Source organism: Marmota marmota, unplaced genomic scaffold (genome assembly GCF_001458135.2).
Source record: "Marmota marmota marmota unplaced genomic scaffold, marMar, whole genome shotgun sequence".
Lineage (NCBI taxonomy): Eukaryota > Metazoa > Chordata > Mammalia > Rodentia > Sciuridae > Marmota > Marmota marmota.
Genome location: NW_026000174.1, coordinates 63,446,155 through 63,461,253, shown reverse-complemented (window position 1 = coordinate 63,461,253; position 15,099 = coordinate 63,446,155). Strand labels below are relative to the sequence as shown.

Here is a 15,099-nt window from a genome sequence, read left to right as displayed (position 1 = left end):
CCACCCAAGCCCCCCCCCCAAAGGCCCCCCCCCCCCCCCCCGCTTTGTGACATCCCTGGTGGTGTGGCACTCTGAGAAGCAGCCGTTTGGATTTGCCCACCCTGTTGGCTGGCGGGGGGAGTAAGAGTGTTGCCAGCAGCAGATGGCCGGCTGTGGGGCCACTTCCTCAGATGCCTGCTCTGTGGGCCTTGGGCACAGTGGTGTCCCGTTCTCCCCTCCTTTTGTAAATTATGCCCCCAGAGAACTGCTTGCTGCTTCTGCCCCTGCGGGGTGGCACTGAGGAGTGGGTGATACCTGACTTGTGAGAGCAGGGCACTGGCTGCCTCGGTGGCAGGTGCTGTGATGGATTTCAAAAGACAGTCCCTGCCTGGCCCAAGATGGGGGCAGCCCTGTGAGCCACCTCTACCTGGGAGGCGGGGCCCAGGGGTCAGTGGCTTGCTTGTGTGGCTGTGATCTCTGGATCTTATAAATAAACTCAGTCCCTGTCACACCCCTGTTATGGGCAGAGCAGGGACAGAGGAAAATACCAGAAGAGGGAAGAGACGGGGACCTCTGGCTGTTTGACCCCCAGAGGTTTGTAGGACCTTGAGCAATACCCTTTCTGTTTCTTCTGAGCCCCAGTTCATCTCTGGAATAGATGTGAGCAAGCCTCATGCTCACTTTCCTTAGTAGGGTGGTTACATGAATGAATGGGAGGGTTTGCAAAGGGCTTTGATATCAGAAGAAATGGGCCACGTGACCATAAGGGTTGGTTTACCCGTTTTTAGAGGCGAGGAAAACTGAGCCCCTTTAGGGGAACTTTTGGCCTCCAGCTGTCTGGCAGAGTTGTTTGGAAGTCCTGAGCACCCTTCCTCTGGAAGAATTGAAGATGCGTGTCCCCACGGGTCAGCAGTGTGCTCTGAACCCGAGGAGAGAAGCCTGTGGGCAGAGGACCCTGAGAGAGGATGGAAGCACCTCGGCCCTTCCTTGTGGGCCGGGTTTCCTGGCCCGTGGGAAGCCTGGAGTAGCAGAGGCGTCATCTTTTAATGCGCCTCCTGTGTGGTGTTGGCCACAGCTTGGGCCCTCTTCTCATGAGCAGTCGGTCAGTGTCTGCTCTGGGATCCTGGTAACGCGGCGGCCACCTCACTTGGCGAAGCTCCTTGTTTGTGGGACTGCTAATCTGGAGCCCAGGCCCAGGTGTGATTGGCAGCTTGGAATCGTCTCCACGCTCACACAGGGCAGCTATGGGAACCGTAGGAAGTGCGTTTGGGATTCTGGGCAGAGCCTCACTTGGCAGGAACAGCACAACTCACATTCTCACCTGCCTCTGCTGTGACCCTGTTGACAGACCCCTTGTCCCCTGGGGTCCTTGCCTTTTCATGTCGGGGGGGGGGGGCTCTATCCACCTGAGTTCCTGGGGAGTGTTGAGGATGGGGAGGATAAAGACAGTAGATGCCAAACCAGCTTGACCCCAGCAGCTTAGTTAAAATTAAAACGGCATTTAAAGTTAACTTCCGTGCCCTGGAGATTCTGAAGTTCTACATCTGGAGGAGGGCTGAGGTCTTTGGCTTTAAACGAGTATCCCAGGTGATTTTGATGCACCTGCCAAGAACCCTGGACCCGTTAAGACCCTGCCACTTCCAAGCTGTGTGGCTAGTGGCTTCCTCTAACCTTCCTCTTTCGGGATGGGGTAATATCCACGCCCACTGTTGACGATGGTTGTCAGGCTCTTCAGACGCTCACACAGTACTTACCATGTTCCAGATCCCCTCTGTCAGATGGAGAAACTGAGACACCAATAGGTTAGATAACCCAGCTCGTGGGGGAGCCAGGATTCCAACCCAGGTAGTCTGAGTCCAGAGTCTTTTCTCCTAACCTCTAGGAGGCCAGTGACTCTCATAAGGACCCCGAAGGTCTCCCAGGCCCTTCCTGGTTATGCATGAGCTCAGAGCAATTTTCATAATAGTTCTGACACCTTTGCCTTTTTTACTGCCTTCTCGTGTGCACGGTGGCGTTTTCAGAGCATGCCATTCCGGTGGCTGATGTGCTGTGTGCTGTGTATATTTGTGTGTGAAACATTTCTCATTTGTAGTTTCTAATATGGTATGTACTAAAGCTGTGATCCACATGAGTGAACTTTTTGGGGACCTTAGTAATATTAGGAGTGAAGAGGGTCCTGAGACAAAAAGTTTGCCAGTCTCTTTGAGACTCTGTTGCCTTAAAGTCCAGCACCTGGCAATACCATTCCAGGGTAAGTAATTGGGGGAAGTTGGGGACTGTCCCAGGGCTCCCGAGATGCGTAGGAATTTCCATTGGTGAGAGCAGATCCTGACCCTGTGGGCTGCTTCTGCAGATGGAACTGCTGTCGGTGCTCTTGGTGTGTGGTCAGCCAGCTGCCCATGCGGGGCTTCCATCCTCCACCTGCAGCACATGCTGCACTTGGCCCTGACTGCAGGAGTGAGCAGATGCTGTTTGGTGGCAGGCCTCTCCCTGGATGGTGCTGTTGTGCACATGCTGCTGTGGCCTGGCAGGTACTCTGGAGGCCTTGGTAACCCCGCACAATCTCTGTGATGTTGAAATCTTGCACTCGTATTTGTTTTAAGCAAGGCCTGCGCTGGCCCGGGCTTGGCTGATGTTATCTCCTTGAATCTGCGAGGGAGGCGCTGTTGCTTGGCCCAGTTTGTGGATGAGGTGCTTGAGGCTCAGGGAGGTTACAGTTGGGTGAGGCCCACGGCTGGCAGTGCAGGCTCTAGACTCGCTCTGGCTCTGTGACTGGAGCCTGTGAGCTCATGAGTCTTCATCGCGTTGCTCCTGGTTGTGGCAGGCCCGCGGGCTTGCGCTGGAACAGCAGTGTGCCTCACAACTCTGCTGCACCCCACGTTCTTCTCAGGCTGCCGTTCTCTGAGTGCTCTAGCTTCTAGAGCGAGGGTTTTGGCACAGAAGGGTGAGGCATAGACAGAGGCCTGTCTTGAATTTTGGCTTTGCTATTGCTGGCCACAACCAACCTAATCTTTCTGATCCGCCATCGGTGTATGGGACAGTTGCTGCCACCTTGTGTTCTTAACTGTGCAGGTGAAACTTGTGCTGTGGCTATTCAGAAGCCAGTGAGCTCCATTGTGACAGGACTTTCCTGAGGCGTTCTCTTTCCAAAAGACTGGCCCTGGACCAGCTGCTTCATGACTGCAGGAGGGACTGTGGGTCCTGGCCCTGGCCTGGCCTGCTGAAGGGGAGGCTGCAGGTGGGCTGGCTACCTGCAGGGTGATGGGTTGGCCATGCTGGCTTAGAGGTTGGAACTAGTTCAGTCCTCAGTGAATGACCAATACTGGTGATGCCTTTTTTGGATAGCTCTTCATTAGTAGGGTGACCACATAATTTGTTTTTTAAAGCAGGATATTTTTGAGCATTAAAGGCATTACCATCAATAGGGCATAACCAAGGGTGGAGACCAGACTTTCCTGGCAAAAGGCAGGAATCTCGCCTGTCAGTCTCCCCTTTCACCTTCCTGACAGCCCTAGAACATGCCTTTCCCTCCCTATTCTGGTAGAGAAGCAGCCCTGGAGAGGGGACTTCTGTCTGTCACTGTGGTTCTTGCTTCCCAAACACCTTGGCTGAGCCATAGCGTGGCTCCCGAGCTGAGTGCCCACAGAGGGAATGGTGGGGACCCTGGGACCCTTGATTGCTGTGGTGCTGGAAGCTTTTGAAAACTAGCAACGCTGGTAATGAGAAGAGCCCAAACTGCAGCTAGAAAATGCATGGCTAGAAAAGATAAAAAGCATAAAAATAGCCAAGCGCCGTGACGTACACCTCCAATCCCAGTGACTCGGGAGGCTGAGTTGGAGGATCGCTTGGCAAGTTCAAAGCCAGCCTCAGCAGCTTAGTGAGACCCTGTCACAGAATAAAAAACCACACGGGCTGGGGATGTAGCTCAGGGGTAGAGTGCTCGTCTAGTACGAGTGAGGTTCTGGGTTCAGGCCCTGGGGAGAGGCATAAAGATGGAGAATCCTGCCAACAGAAAGGAAGGGCATGCCTGGTCCGTGCTTCCTCTTCTCTGTCCCAGCTTCCCTTCTGGGCTGGCTGTGATCCTTTTGTCACACAGATGATGGGTGACCCTCTGGGCAGTGGCAGGGAGAAGACCACTGACACCAGCTCTCTGTCAGAGCAGGCGGCCTGTTTGGGTCAGTTGATTTCTTTTCCTCCTGACTGCCTGAGAGGCCAATTCAGTGATTCTTTTTCTGCTCCGATGAGGCCATACATATGACAGTTCGTTTTGGTGACGCGCGGAGAGGACTGCAGTGGCGGGGAACCTGGTGCTCTAAATATAACAAGTGAGGACACAGCGGACCCTGTGGTGTGGAAGCAGCAGCACTCCCGCATGTGGGGTTGCTGTATTTCTGGTTCAGACAGAAATAGATGCCCGCCAGAGGGCAGGGTGGCCTCCGCACTGGCAGGTGGCCTTCGGCCAAATTTAGTCTCCATTCCTACTGCCTGACGCACTCCTTCCTTCCTGCCGCTCCTCAGAGCTTTATCTAGTGCCCCTGTGGACGGTGATCTTGCCTGTGGCGGTGCAGCGGCCTTCCCATGCCTGTTGCTCATGGTTTGGGTGAAGGAGGCGCCTTGGTCTCCCTGGGGAGAGCGCGGGCGGAGCTGCAGGAGTGTCTCCCTCCACTCTGCCCCCCCTGAGTTCCCCTGTGAGGTGGTGCCATGATAGAACTCCTGTTTGTTTTTGACAAGTAATACGTGGGCTCAGGTCTACCTTTCTCCCTTCCTGCTGCCCCTTCCTCACTTTGGTGTCACTCTCTGTTCGCAGGGAAAGATGGAGACCCTGAAAGATAAGACCCTGCAGGAGCTGGAGGAGATGCAGAATGACCCGGAGGCGATTGACCGGATGGCTTTGGAGTCCCCTGAGGTAGAGAGGCTGTTGCAAGGCTCAAGGAAGACCAGCAAACTTTTCAAGGATTTTATTTTATTGGGAGTTTTAGCCAAACTTATCTCCCTTTTCTGTGGATTTCAGAAAATCCACAGAAAAGGGAGATAAGGTTTGGGCCAACCAGAGGGTCCCCTGAGATTGCATGCCAGTTATTGGGTCATCTGGGAACCTAGGGAATGGTAGGGAGCCCCCATGTGGACTTGGACCCCTGAGCCCTCCTAGGGACCCGGCAGCCCCAGGAGACTGCACACTTGCTCCAGCCTGAGTCAGCAGGTTCCTCAAGGTGTGGCTTGGTGCCTGCCTTTTCCCCACAGTGGACCTGTGTGACCCTGAGTTTTCAGTGACTCTTACACATGTAGGCACCCTTCTTGGCTGGGTGTAGCTCATTGCTGTTTGATCTGTTCCCGTCAGAATTGGTACCTCATCTTCTTAGCTCCTAGTCAGAGTCCTCGTGGGAATACACACAGTTTTACACTTAACATTGGACTTTCCCTGCTCTCCCTGTCTCTATCTCCCTCCTGTGATCCTGTGACTTCCTGCAACGTGAGAGAGGCCAGGTGACTGACTGTGGCTACCCAGCTGGAAATATGCTTGGTCGCCCCTGAGTGGCTGCAGCCTGCCTAGTGCTCTAGATGCTTCGGCCTCATGGCCCTAATGTGGGGGAGACACAAGCACAGACAGCACCAGCTCACCTGAGTCACATTTGGATTATATTCTCATATTCACTGATGAACTGGTACAGTGTCTTCTGTGGATTCACAGTGTATTAAAAAAAATCAAAGGAAGCTGCCCTGTCCAGCACTCCCTGCTCGTCCCTCTCCAGAGTACTTCCCTTGCTCTCGGGATGCCCAGTTCGATGTGTTCCCTGCTTCTGCCCTCACTGTGCTCTCTGTCCACCCCCTGCTCCTCCACCTGGGGGACAGAGGAGGCTGGGGATTAGGTTGGAAGCTCTCCTGGTGGGCAGAGCGCCAGGAGAGGTCCTGAGACTCCTCATGGTGTGTCCTGCTGTCCTGAGGCAGGGTGAACTTATTCATCCAGGATGGGAAGCAGAGGCTGTCTTGGTTAATTAAACTTACGGCCAATTCCTATGGTTAACTGGGCTGTGAGCTTTGCCCGCACCTGTCTTAACCTGGCACAGGTGCTGAGCTGGCTCAGGTCTTCATTCTTTTCTCTTCTACTCATTTCTCACACGTGGGTTGACTATCCTTTACTCAAAGTGCTTGGGACCAGAAGTATTTCAGAGTTTGGAGTTTTTTGGATTTTGGAATATTTATGTAGACTTTACTCCAAAATCCCCAAATCTGAGATCATCTGAAATTCAAAACTTTTTAAGTGTCTGTAGACACGCAAAAAAGCTTTGGATTTCTTAGCATTTCAGATTTGGATGTTTTGGATTAGGGATGCTCCGTGTGTGTTAAGCACCAAGTACTTCATGAGTCTGTCATGAGCACAGTGTTATGGGGACTCCAGTTCCAGTGGTGCATGGAGCTTGGCAGAAGCAAACCTTTACATAATTATCTTTAGTTGACTTCCAGCTGAGCAGGCTGGTAGGATCTGTGTGATTCAGCCTCTATGAAACACCCTTGATGAAACAACCTCTTGGGCAAAAGGCACTGGAATCTTGTGGCATGTAGCTGTGCCTGACCAATCAATTTGAAGGCTCCGAGGGAAGAAAATTATTCAGTGTGGACTGGGCAGAAACAAAACAGGGCAGGCTACTCAGACTTTCCAAGAACCTTTGAGTAGCTCTTTTGCCATGGTCCATGGCAAAAGATAATTGAGTAACTGGAATTGTGAGAAGAGAGAGGAGCCCATGTGGTTTGGAATGTGATCGTGGCTTGAAAAGGGAGTTGGTAGGAGCTGTTTTTTCTGCATAGAAGAGAGTGAACTGAGGGACCAGCGCAGGCTGAGTGATCTGCTTGGAGCAGGGTGTAGGATGCATGTTGACGGTGTACAAAGGAATAGGAGAAGGCTTCATGGTGACCCCCTAAAGGAGAAAAAATTGAGGTGATTGTGGGGAGAGGGAGCAGAAATAGGACACGTTTTAGAGGAAAATGATGCAGTCAGGCTTTGTAAGTTAAGAGGGGGCATGCGGTAGAGGTGCGGGCATGCCCACAGGCCCCGGCCCGTCGGGTGCCTGGACAGGAGGCCATGCCCTCTGACTCAGCCACATGAGTGAAAATGATTTCCGCGGCTGACAGATAGAGTGAAACTCACCAGGGTCTACAGGTCAGGGTGCCCATCTGGTTGCTGAAAGGGTGTGTGTGGCAGCAAACCCAGGCGAAGGGGCCGAGCGTTTGGGCTGTGGGCTGGGCATACGCTGGGCGCTGCTGTCCCTGAGTCATGGAAGCCTCCTTATGGAGGGGGAAGCTGTGGCTTTCCTTTCTCTAGCGGCCTGCCTCATAGTGTGGGCTTGAGGCCCTGCGGCAGGGGATCAGCAGGTGGGAAAACCTCCCCCAGCGCCCTCCTCAGGACTCCCTGGATTCCCGTGGGCTACTGTTGCTGGTGGAGCATGGGCCAGTCTGGCCTGGGTCCCCAGTGTTGGTGCTGGTGGCGAAGCTGAATGGCTCAGGGAACCCGTCTTCCCTGAGGAAGCTGGTCTTGCTGAGCTGTACCCTGACCCCTGTGGTGGTCCCCTCTGGTGGTGCCACGAGGTTCTGTGGTATGTGGTCCCCAGCCTCTTGGGGTGGTGGGCCTGACTCTCCAAACCTCCTCAACAGATGGGTAGGGCTTCGTGCACAGGGTGGCTGGGCAGGGTTCTGGCAGCTGCACCACCCAGCTGAGGGGCACAGTGCTGCCTGGCTTGGGGAAGTGTTTTCAGCAGGGCACGTCCAGGGAGGCTCATTTGTACAGTTTCTAGGCAGGACACATGCGGCGGGTCTCCTGCATCAGCATCATGGTCGACGCCAGGATCCTGGCTCCCCCATCCCCTCAGAATAGCCTGACTTCCGGGCATCATGGAGTGTGCAGCTTGTGTTCTGCTGGGCCATCTTAGTCCTCCTTAGTCCACTTGACTCAAGTGTGGGGTTAAGTGGTTGGGACTTTGATCCTGTCCCTCGTGTGAAGCCTCTGGCTTCTCCTACAAATCGCTTCCCTCCCTCCCTGGAGTTCTGCAGTCATGGTGGCCTTGGCAGGCTGTTAACCTTAATGCCAGTTTCTCGTGTGTGTCCCCCACCGGGCTGCCATGTTGTGGATACAGTGAGGCACCCAGGCCAGGGTGCCTAGTGCAGGGTCTGAACCCAGGCTCCTCTGCCTGTGCTTAAAGGCCGAGCATCACCCAGTGTCCCCAAGATGAGTAATGAACCCAGAAGCCCTTAGCCCAGGGACAGTTGTTCTTACTGTTCGTTTTCCTACTTTTCTAGGTCCAGGACCTGCAGTTGGAGCGAGAGATGGCACTAGCCACCAACCGGAGCCTGGCTGAGCGGAACCTGGAATTCCAGGGACCCCTAGAGATCAGCCGCTCAAACCTCTCAGACAAATACCAGGAGCTGCGGAGGCTTGTGGAACGGTGCCAGGAACAGAAGGCAAAGCTGGGTAGGGACAGCTGGCCCTGGAGAGTGCTCTGGTGGCTCCCCTGTTAATGCAGGGACTCCATTCGAGGTTGGACTGGGGAGGGCAGCTGGAGGACAGGAAAGGGCCAGCAGCCAGGGAGGCCCTGAGCTGAGCGCGCTCCATACACAGAGGAGTGTAAGAGTAGGGGTCCTGGGGCTGGGGATGTGGCTCAAGCGGTAGCGCACTGGCCTGGCATGCGTGTGGCCTGGGTTCGATCCTCAGCACCACATACAAACAAAGATGTTGTGTCCGCCGAGAACTAAAAAATAAATAAATAAATACTAAAGTTTAAAAAAAAAAAAAAAAAAAAAGGAGTAGGGGTCCTGCTGTTATTCACCTTGTCTAGATGAGGAAGATGAGGCTCGGAGAGGTTCAGGCACCCGCCTGAGGTTACAAAGCTAGAAGTTGGTGGTGTTGGGATTGGAGTCCAGAGGGCCTGCATGGCTGGCCAGCAGTGCGGACAGGTTGGTGAGCTTTCCCCTGTGGGGCGAAGCAGCATCAGGATCCAGTCCCTTCCCTTCTGGGGCTGGTATCGGGGAGCTGCTTGGCTGAGCCCTTGAGTGGGCTCTCCTGCCCCACTCTACTCAGGAGTGGGATCGTCAGAGGGAACGGGCCCAAAGGGCCCAACAGACCTACCCCAAGGGAGTCTGCATAGATTCCAGGTGGCAGCTGGGCTCTGTATGTGCAGAGGGTGTCCTGAGCGTCTCTCACGAGGTCTCTGCCTCCAGCATGGAGCAGTCATTGTTGAGATGCCAATCTTTCCTGCCCTCCCTTCCAGAGAAGTTCTCCTCAGCATTCCAGCCAGGGACCTTGTTGGACCTTCTGCAGATCGAAGGCATGAAGATCGAGGAGGAGTCTGAGGTGAGGTGGAGAGTCGATGTTCCTCTGCAAGCGACCCTTGGACGGGGTGTGGGTCCATGGGGCAGGGCGCTCATGATGAACACCCGTGTCTGTAGAGCAAGAGATGGGGGTGGGCTTGGTAGGTGGCAAAGGAAGAGGGTATCTGGGGTCCAGTGGAGACCCTTTGGAAATAAATACATAGTGCCTCTTATCCATGGGGACACTTTCTGAGACTCCCAGTAGATGCCTGAAACTTTGGCTAGTACTGAGCTCTGTATACATTATGATGTTTTTTTCCTGTATTTGTACATCTAATATAGAGATTAGGCACAGGAAGAGATGAGCTATAACTAATAATAAAGTAGAACAATTATAACAATATGCTGTAATAAAAGTTATTTAAAGCTTATCAAATGTTTATTTCCAGAATTTTCCATTTAATATTTTTGGGCCAGGGTTGTCCTTGGGTAGCAGAAACTGGAGATAAGTTAGGAGTACTGTGTCAGGGACCTGTCCTTGCTAGCTGAAGCAGAGCTGGATAGCTGGCCGCAGGCCCTGGGCCGCTCACAGATCTGGATGGAAGGGCGGTGCACCAGGGGCCTCGAGGATGTCGGGCCTGGTCCCCGCTCCTCCCTTCCCTGTTTGCGGCTTCCTTTGGGCATTGCTTTGGCCTCTGTGGGCAGTCTCCACCTGCCCCAGGTGGAAGCAGCTCCCAGGTCCTCCTCGCCCACAGGCTAGCATGCATTTGCCACCCAGTAGCTCACACTCATCCAGCTGTGCAGCACACGTGCAGTGACCACTGTGGGCCTAGCAGGTCAGCGCAGGCCACTGGGGTGACCATGACAGACATAGTTCTTGCCTTTAAGGAGCTGTCGTTCTCAGGAGGAAAACACGGAACACAGGTCACAGGATGGGTCAGAAGAGGAGGGCCCTCAAAGAGAAGCTCCAGGGTGGGGCTGGGAAGGCTGGGGAGCCCGAGGTGGGCTCAGCGCAGGCCTCGGCAGAGTTCTGACCCAGGGGCAAGTGGGAGGCCCCCATTGTCACTTGACCTGTTTTCCAGGCCATGGCTGAGAAGTTCCTGGAGGGCGAGGTGCCCTTGGAAAAGTTTCTAGAGGACTTCTCCTCTATGAGGATGCTGTCCCATCTGCGCCGGGTCCGAGTGGAGAAGCTCCAAGACGTGGTGAGGAGGCCTCGAGCTTCCCAGGAACTGGCTGGAGATGCCCCTCCACCCCGTCCGCCACCCCTGCCCCTGCGACCAGGCCCTCAGGCGACACCCCCTGTGGCCGAAGAACAGCCGCCTCTGCAGCCATCTGTTGTGCCTCCCTACCCTTTGCCCTACAGCCCGTCCCCCGCCCTGCCCATGGGCCCCACTGCCCAGGGAGCCCTGCAGCCGGCCCCCTTCCCTGTGGTGGCCCAGCCCTCTGCCTCGTACAGTGGGCCTCTGGGCCCTGCCTACCCGTCAGCCCAGCCGGGACCCAGGTCTGCTGCAGGCTACCCCTGGTCCCCACAGAGGAGCACTCCACCTCGGCCGGGCTTTCCTGTAGCCCCGACTAGCACCTCTGGCCCTGGGTACCCCTTGGCGGGGGGCAGGGCCCCTAGTCTTGGCTATCCTCAACAGATCCCCTACCTCCCCACAGGAGGAAAGCCTCCCTACCCAACACAGCCTCTGCTCCCAGGCTTCCCAGGACAGCCCCAGCCCTCAGTGCCCCCTCGGCCCCCGTATCCCCCAGGGCCCACTCCTCCATATGGGTTTTCCCCACCCCCAGGCCCTGCCTGGCCTGGATACTAGCCGTGGTTTGGCTCCTTGGCCCTTCCCTCCTCCACCTGCACCACGGCCTTTAGCCCACCTGTCGCTGAGATTTGAGGTTAATGGGAAGTGAGTTAGTGCTCCCCGTGGGCCTGCATCAGCACAAGGAGGCCCCAGGGGCACCTGGCCAGGGGCATACAGGACCCCCAAAGGCACTGAGGGTGTGTGTGACAGGTTGGCTATGACAGAAGCCCGCAGAACTTGCTGATCTTCTGGCCAGAGGCCCTCCTGGGAGCCGCTCCTGTCGGTAACTGGCTCTAGGTTGCAGGTCCTGCAGGCCAGCGGGAGCCAGGGCTAGTGGCGTGTGCATGCATTTGTGCACATCCTCTCGTGTCACTTCCAAGAACATCTGAACTCCTTGCAGAGTTATCTCAGTGACAGGGTGGCCTGGGGTCCCCACCCCGCCCACCCCCTACCTCTCCCCTGGGATTTGGCATATTTGACATGGAGTCCCAATCCAAGGGATACAGCTCTTGGTGTAAGACCATTCAAGAATGTTCTGCCTCACATACCCCAGCTAGGGGTAGTCTGGAGGGAGAGAACAGAATTAGGAAAAAACAGTGATTTTATGTCCTGTGAAGCCATAATTTAACCCCCGTAGGCTGGGGACAGAAGCTCCGTGTGCTGCTCTGAATGCCAGCAGCGCCTGCATAGCGAATGGGCTGGGATGTGAAGCCGACCCTAACCTTGCTTGCAGGTTGGAGAATCCAGGGGTCATCTTGGACCCTCTGGCTGGGGGAATGGAGAAGCTCTAGCCTGGGAGATTGTGGTCACGTTTGGGCTCAGCTAGGAGTTGGGGCACCTCCCAGCCACCCTTTCCTTCTCAGGGCCCCCCACTTCTGGCTGGCTTTTCTGAGGCCCACCCACCCACCTACCTATTCCTTTAGTGCCTTGAATCTCATTCTCAAGCAACCCCCTCTGTCCTTCATCTCCCCATGTATGCCTTCCTGGTCCCCATATCCCTGTAGACATCGTCGAAAGACACCCTAACAGTGACTTCCCAAATGGTGCTTTCCAAAACACCATCACTACACCGGGGTCAGTTTCTCTGCACCTCTCGTCTTCAGAATGTAAAGGGCAGGGATTGTGACGGTCACATGCAGCCCTAGCACACTGGGCTTTTAAACATGTGCAGTAGTAAAAATGACTACACTAGGCCAAAGGGGGTGACGAATGAAGCATTAACTTTGTACCAGATGTGAACCAGGTCTCGGCGGATCCTGGAGCTGCTACGGGTTAGGAAGTTGTATGTGCCTTGAGACATCCACTCCCTGAGTACCCAGCCTCTGGTGGGCCTGGGGGTGTGGGGGCCAAGGAGGAAACCTCACCTTCTGGTGCCTGCCCCCGTCCCGGGCCTGTGTGCCGTCTGTGGGTGTGCGTGATGCTAGATTAGCGCTGCCAGTTCCTCTCCAACTGTGCTTGCTTCTCGTAAGTTATTTATGAAGAGAAATCACTAATGGAGTCTGCTGAGTGCTTCTGGACTGGATGAATGATCGCCTGTGTGTTCGTGTAATTAATTGCCCTAATAAACTTCCATGAGTAACTTGTAGTGTTGTGACTGGTGGGCTTAGAAATGGAAATGTGGCTGTTTGGGGGTCCTGAATTTCTTCTGCAGCCTTCAGAAGCACGCTCTACTGAAAGGCCTCTAGCTTCCGTCCACAGAACACCTCCTGGCTGGCTGTCACTCTTGAGCTGCTGCCCTCCCCAGCCCTTCACCCGCTGGGCCTGGCTTTTCCTGTTCTTTGGTTCTCATTATGTATTTTCTGGGTGGAGCCTGCACCTGTGCCTTGTCCTGGGGGAGAGCTGTTTCATACAAGGCCACTGGCTCCCACTAGGGGGCGCCTGGGCCCCAGCCCAACTTGGGACATGCACATTACTGCCACCTGCTGGGTTGGCAGCAGTGTCTGCTGGTCAACCTGGCCATGGCCCATCCAATTTCGAAGCTGGAATTGCAGGGCTTGCTCAGAGGGGCAGGGGACACTAAACTGGCTGGTCCACTAAGGACCTGCCTGCCCTCTTCCTGGCATTTCCCTGTGCTCCGCTGCTGGTTTTCAGAGGCCGGGGAGGACGTTGTGCTTTCTTCAGGACCAGCAGCTTTGCGGGAGTTGGCAGACCAGGTTTTGAGGGTCCCTTAAGTCAGCCCTTCTGCCGTTCTTTCCCACAAGGTGACAAGGGCAGGCCTCCTGTGGAGGGCACTGGGGTGCCCAGCCGCCAACACCATGTCCCCCGCAGGGCTGCACAGCATTGTCGTGCTCATGCACGTTTTCTCCTTGAGCCTCTGGTGGCCCTTTCAGCCCTACTTTTAAATAGGAAGGAGATGCAGGGCAGGTGGGACGGTGGCCAGGTTGTCCAGCCTGGGGGCAGAGGTGGACAGGGGCCCGGGTCCTGGGGGCAGAGGTGGACAGGGGCCCGGGTCCTGGGGGCAGAGGTGGACAGGGGCCCGGGTCCGTGGGATCCCAGAGGCTGCAGGACTCTACCATGCCTTTGTGGTGCCAGAATCATCTCCAGGATGGCTGAGTGCCCCCAGCCCAGTCCAGTGCTCACTGCCCTTGTCCTGGCTGCACACTGGCCTCACCTTGTGGGTGTCTGTGGCTGAGGACACAGGACCTCAGGAAGAACCAAAGATGGCCCAGCTGTAGGGGAAAGCTATACACTGTATTGTGGCCACAGAAGCAGGTCACCTGCCTTAGTCGGGTGCCAGAGCAGCAGGAGCACCAAGGACCAACTTTCTAAGGAAAGACTTGTGAGCTGCCACCAGCTGCTCTCCATGCTCCTTCCTGGGGCTGCACGCCTGAGATGGTGGGGCACACTCAGGCGTTCCTCAGGCCCTCACCAGACCTCGGGGGGGGGCCTCTGCCTGCACAGGGGACAGACCCTTCATGTCCAGCCTGGAAGGGATTCTGAGCCTAGTGGGGATACTTGGGTGAGGCCCTTTGAAACGTCCTTTCTGCTGTGATGCCAGGTCCGTCCTGAACCCCCAGGCCCGTCCTGAACCCCAGGTCCCTGAAGGCCGATAACTTGGAAGCGAGGCCTGTTGCTCAAAGGTTAAGGGAGCTTTCCTTCTGGATTGCCTTCCTCAACACGAGGCAAAGGTAGCAGATCCTGGGCTGCACACCAGTGCTTCCAGGGGTTGTCCAGTAACATTAGGGTAGTGGGTGACCCTGCTTCTGGATTCCCAGCACGGCTGGGCACATCTGTGACCTGGACTTAGCCATCTAGGCTGTCAGAACCTGGGTGGAAGGTGTTTGGGGGCAGAGCGCCGATCAGACATTTTTCTGGAGTGCTGCCCCCCCACTCCAACTCTGCACCCACCGCTGCACACACCACAGCATCTCCCCTTTTTCTCTCTCAGAGTTGGCTGTTGTGGTTTGGATCATCAGTTTTTGTGCTCCCAGGAGGTACAGGGCCGTGTTGAGTGGAGAAGGGCCCCACCCAAGACCGGTCACCACCAAGCTGCTTCATCTTTTGAGGGGGCTGCCAGATGCCAAAGGCCCAGTGGCCTAGCACAGCCCCTCCCTGTATCAGATGTGGGGCTCCTGGTTAGGTACCCTCCCCTTGAAGTTAAGGAACCGTGCTGCTGGATTTAGCTGTATGTCTGGGATCTCCAAGTGGCAGAGGAGACTATTTTAGCTGTAGGAGTTATTTAATCCAAAGGAACATATGAGGCTGTTTCTCTGACTCTCGTGTTACAGGTTAACTGTGACTGGCTGAAACTTCCTTAGCTTGGGACTTTCAACTGCCACTTAAAACCAAAAGCTTAATGGGCCAAGACTCACTAGGTGCCCCTTTGTGCCAGCCTCTGGGGTGGCATCATTGCCCTTGATAGCCCTTCTGGAGAGGAAGGTATCTTCAGATGTGGGGCCTGGGGAGTCACAGACGTGTGGCATGTGAGCCTGGGTACCCACCCCTCCCTAGCTGGTAGATGCTGAGGCGCTGAGCTGTCTTTGTGCAGCTCTGACCATGACAGCTCCAGACTTCCCCGGGAGGTCTCTCT

General features: G+C 55.4%; 2 protein-coding genes across 3 annotated transcripts in view; one reads left to right on the top strand and one right to left on the bottom strand.

Moving 5' to 3' along the window:
- The window catches only part of Vps37c (VPS37C subunit of ESCRT-I), a 26,478-nt gene extending 13,830 nt beyond the window's left edge, over nt 1-12,648 (top strand). For both annotated transcript variants that reach the window (XM_015478032.2, XM_048788927.1), the window contains exons 2-5: nt 4,787-4,885; nt 8,269-8,440; nt 9,237-9,319; nt 10,359-12,648. In XM_015478032.2, the coding sequence (XP_015333518.1) occupies nt 4,793-4,885; nt 8,269-8,440; nt 9,237-9,319; nt 10,359-11,087 (1,077 nt within the window). In that variant the 5' untranslated portion in view covers nt 4,787-4,792 and the 3' untranslated portion in view covers nt 11,088-12,648. The remainder of the gene's footprint in view (nt 1-4,786; nt 4,886-8,268; nt 8,441-9,236; nt 9,320-10,358) is intronic.
- The window catches only part of Cd5 (CD5 molecule), a 34,445-nt gene that overhangs the window by 983 nt on the left and 18,363 nt on the right, over nt 1-15,099 (bottom strand). Inside the window, exon 7 of the mRNA XM_015478031.2 lies at nt 1,301-1,352. Coding sequence (XP_015333517.2) covers nt 1,301-1,352 — 52 coding nt within the window. The remainder of the gene's footprint in view (nt 1-1,300; nt 1,353-15,099) is intronic.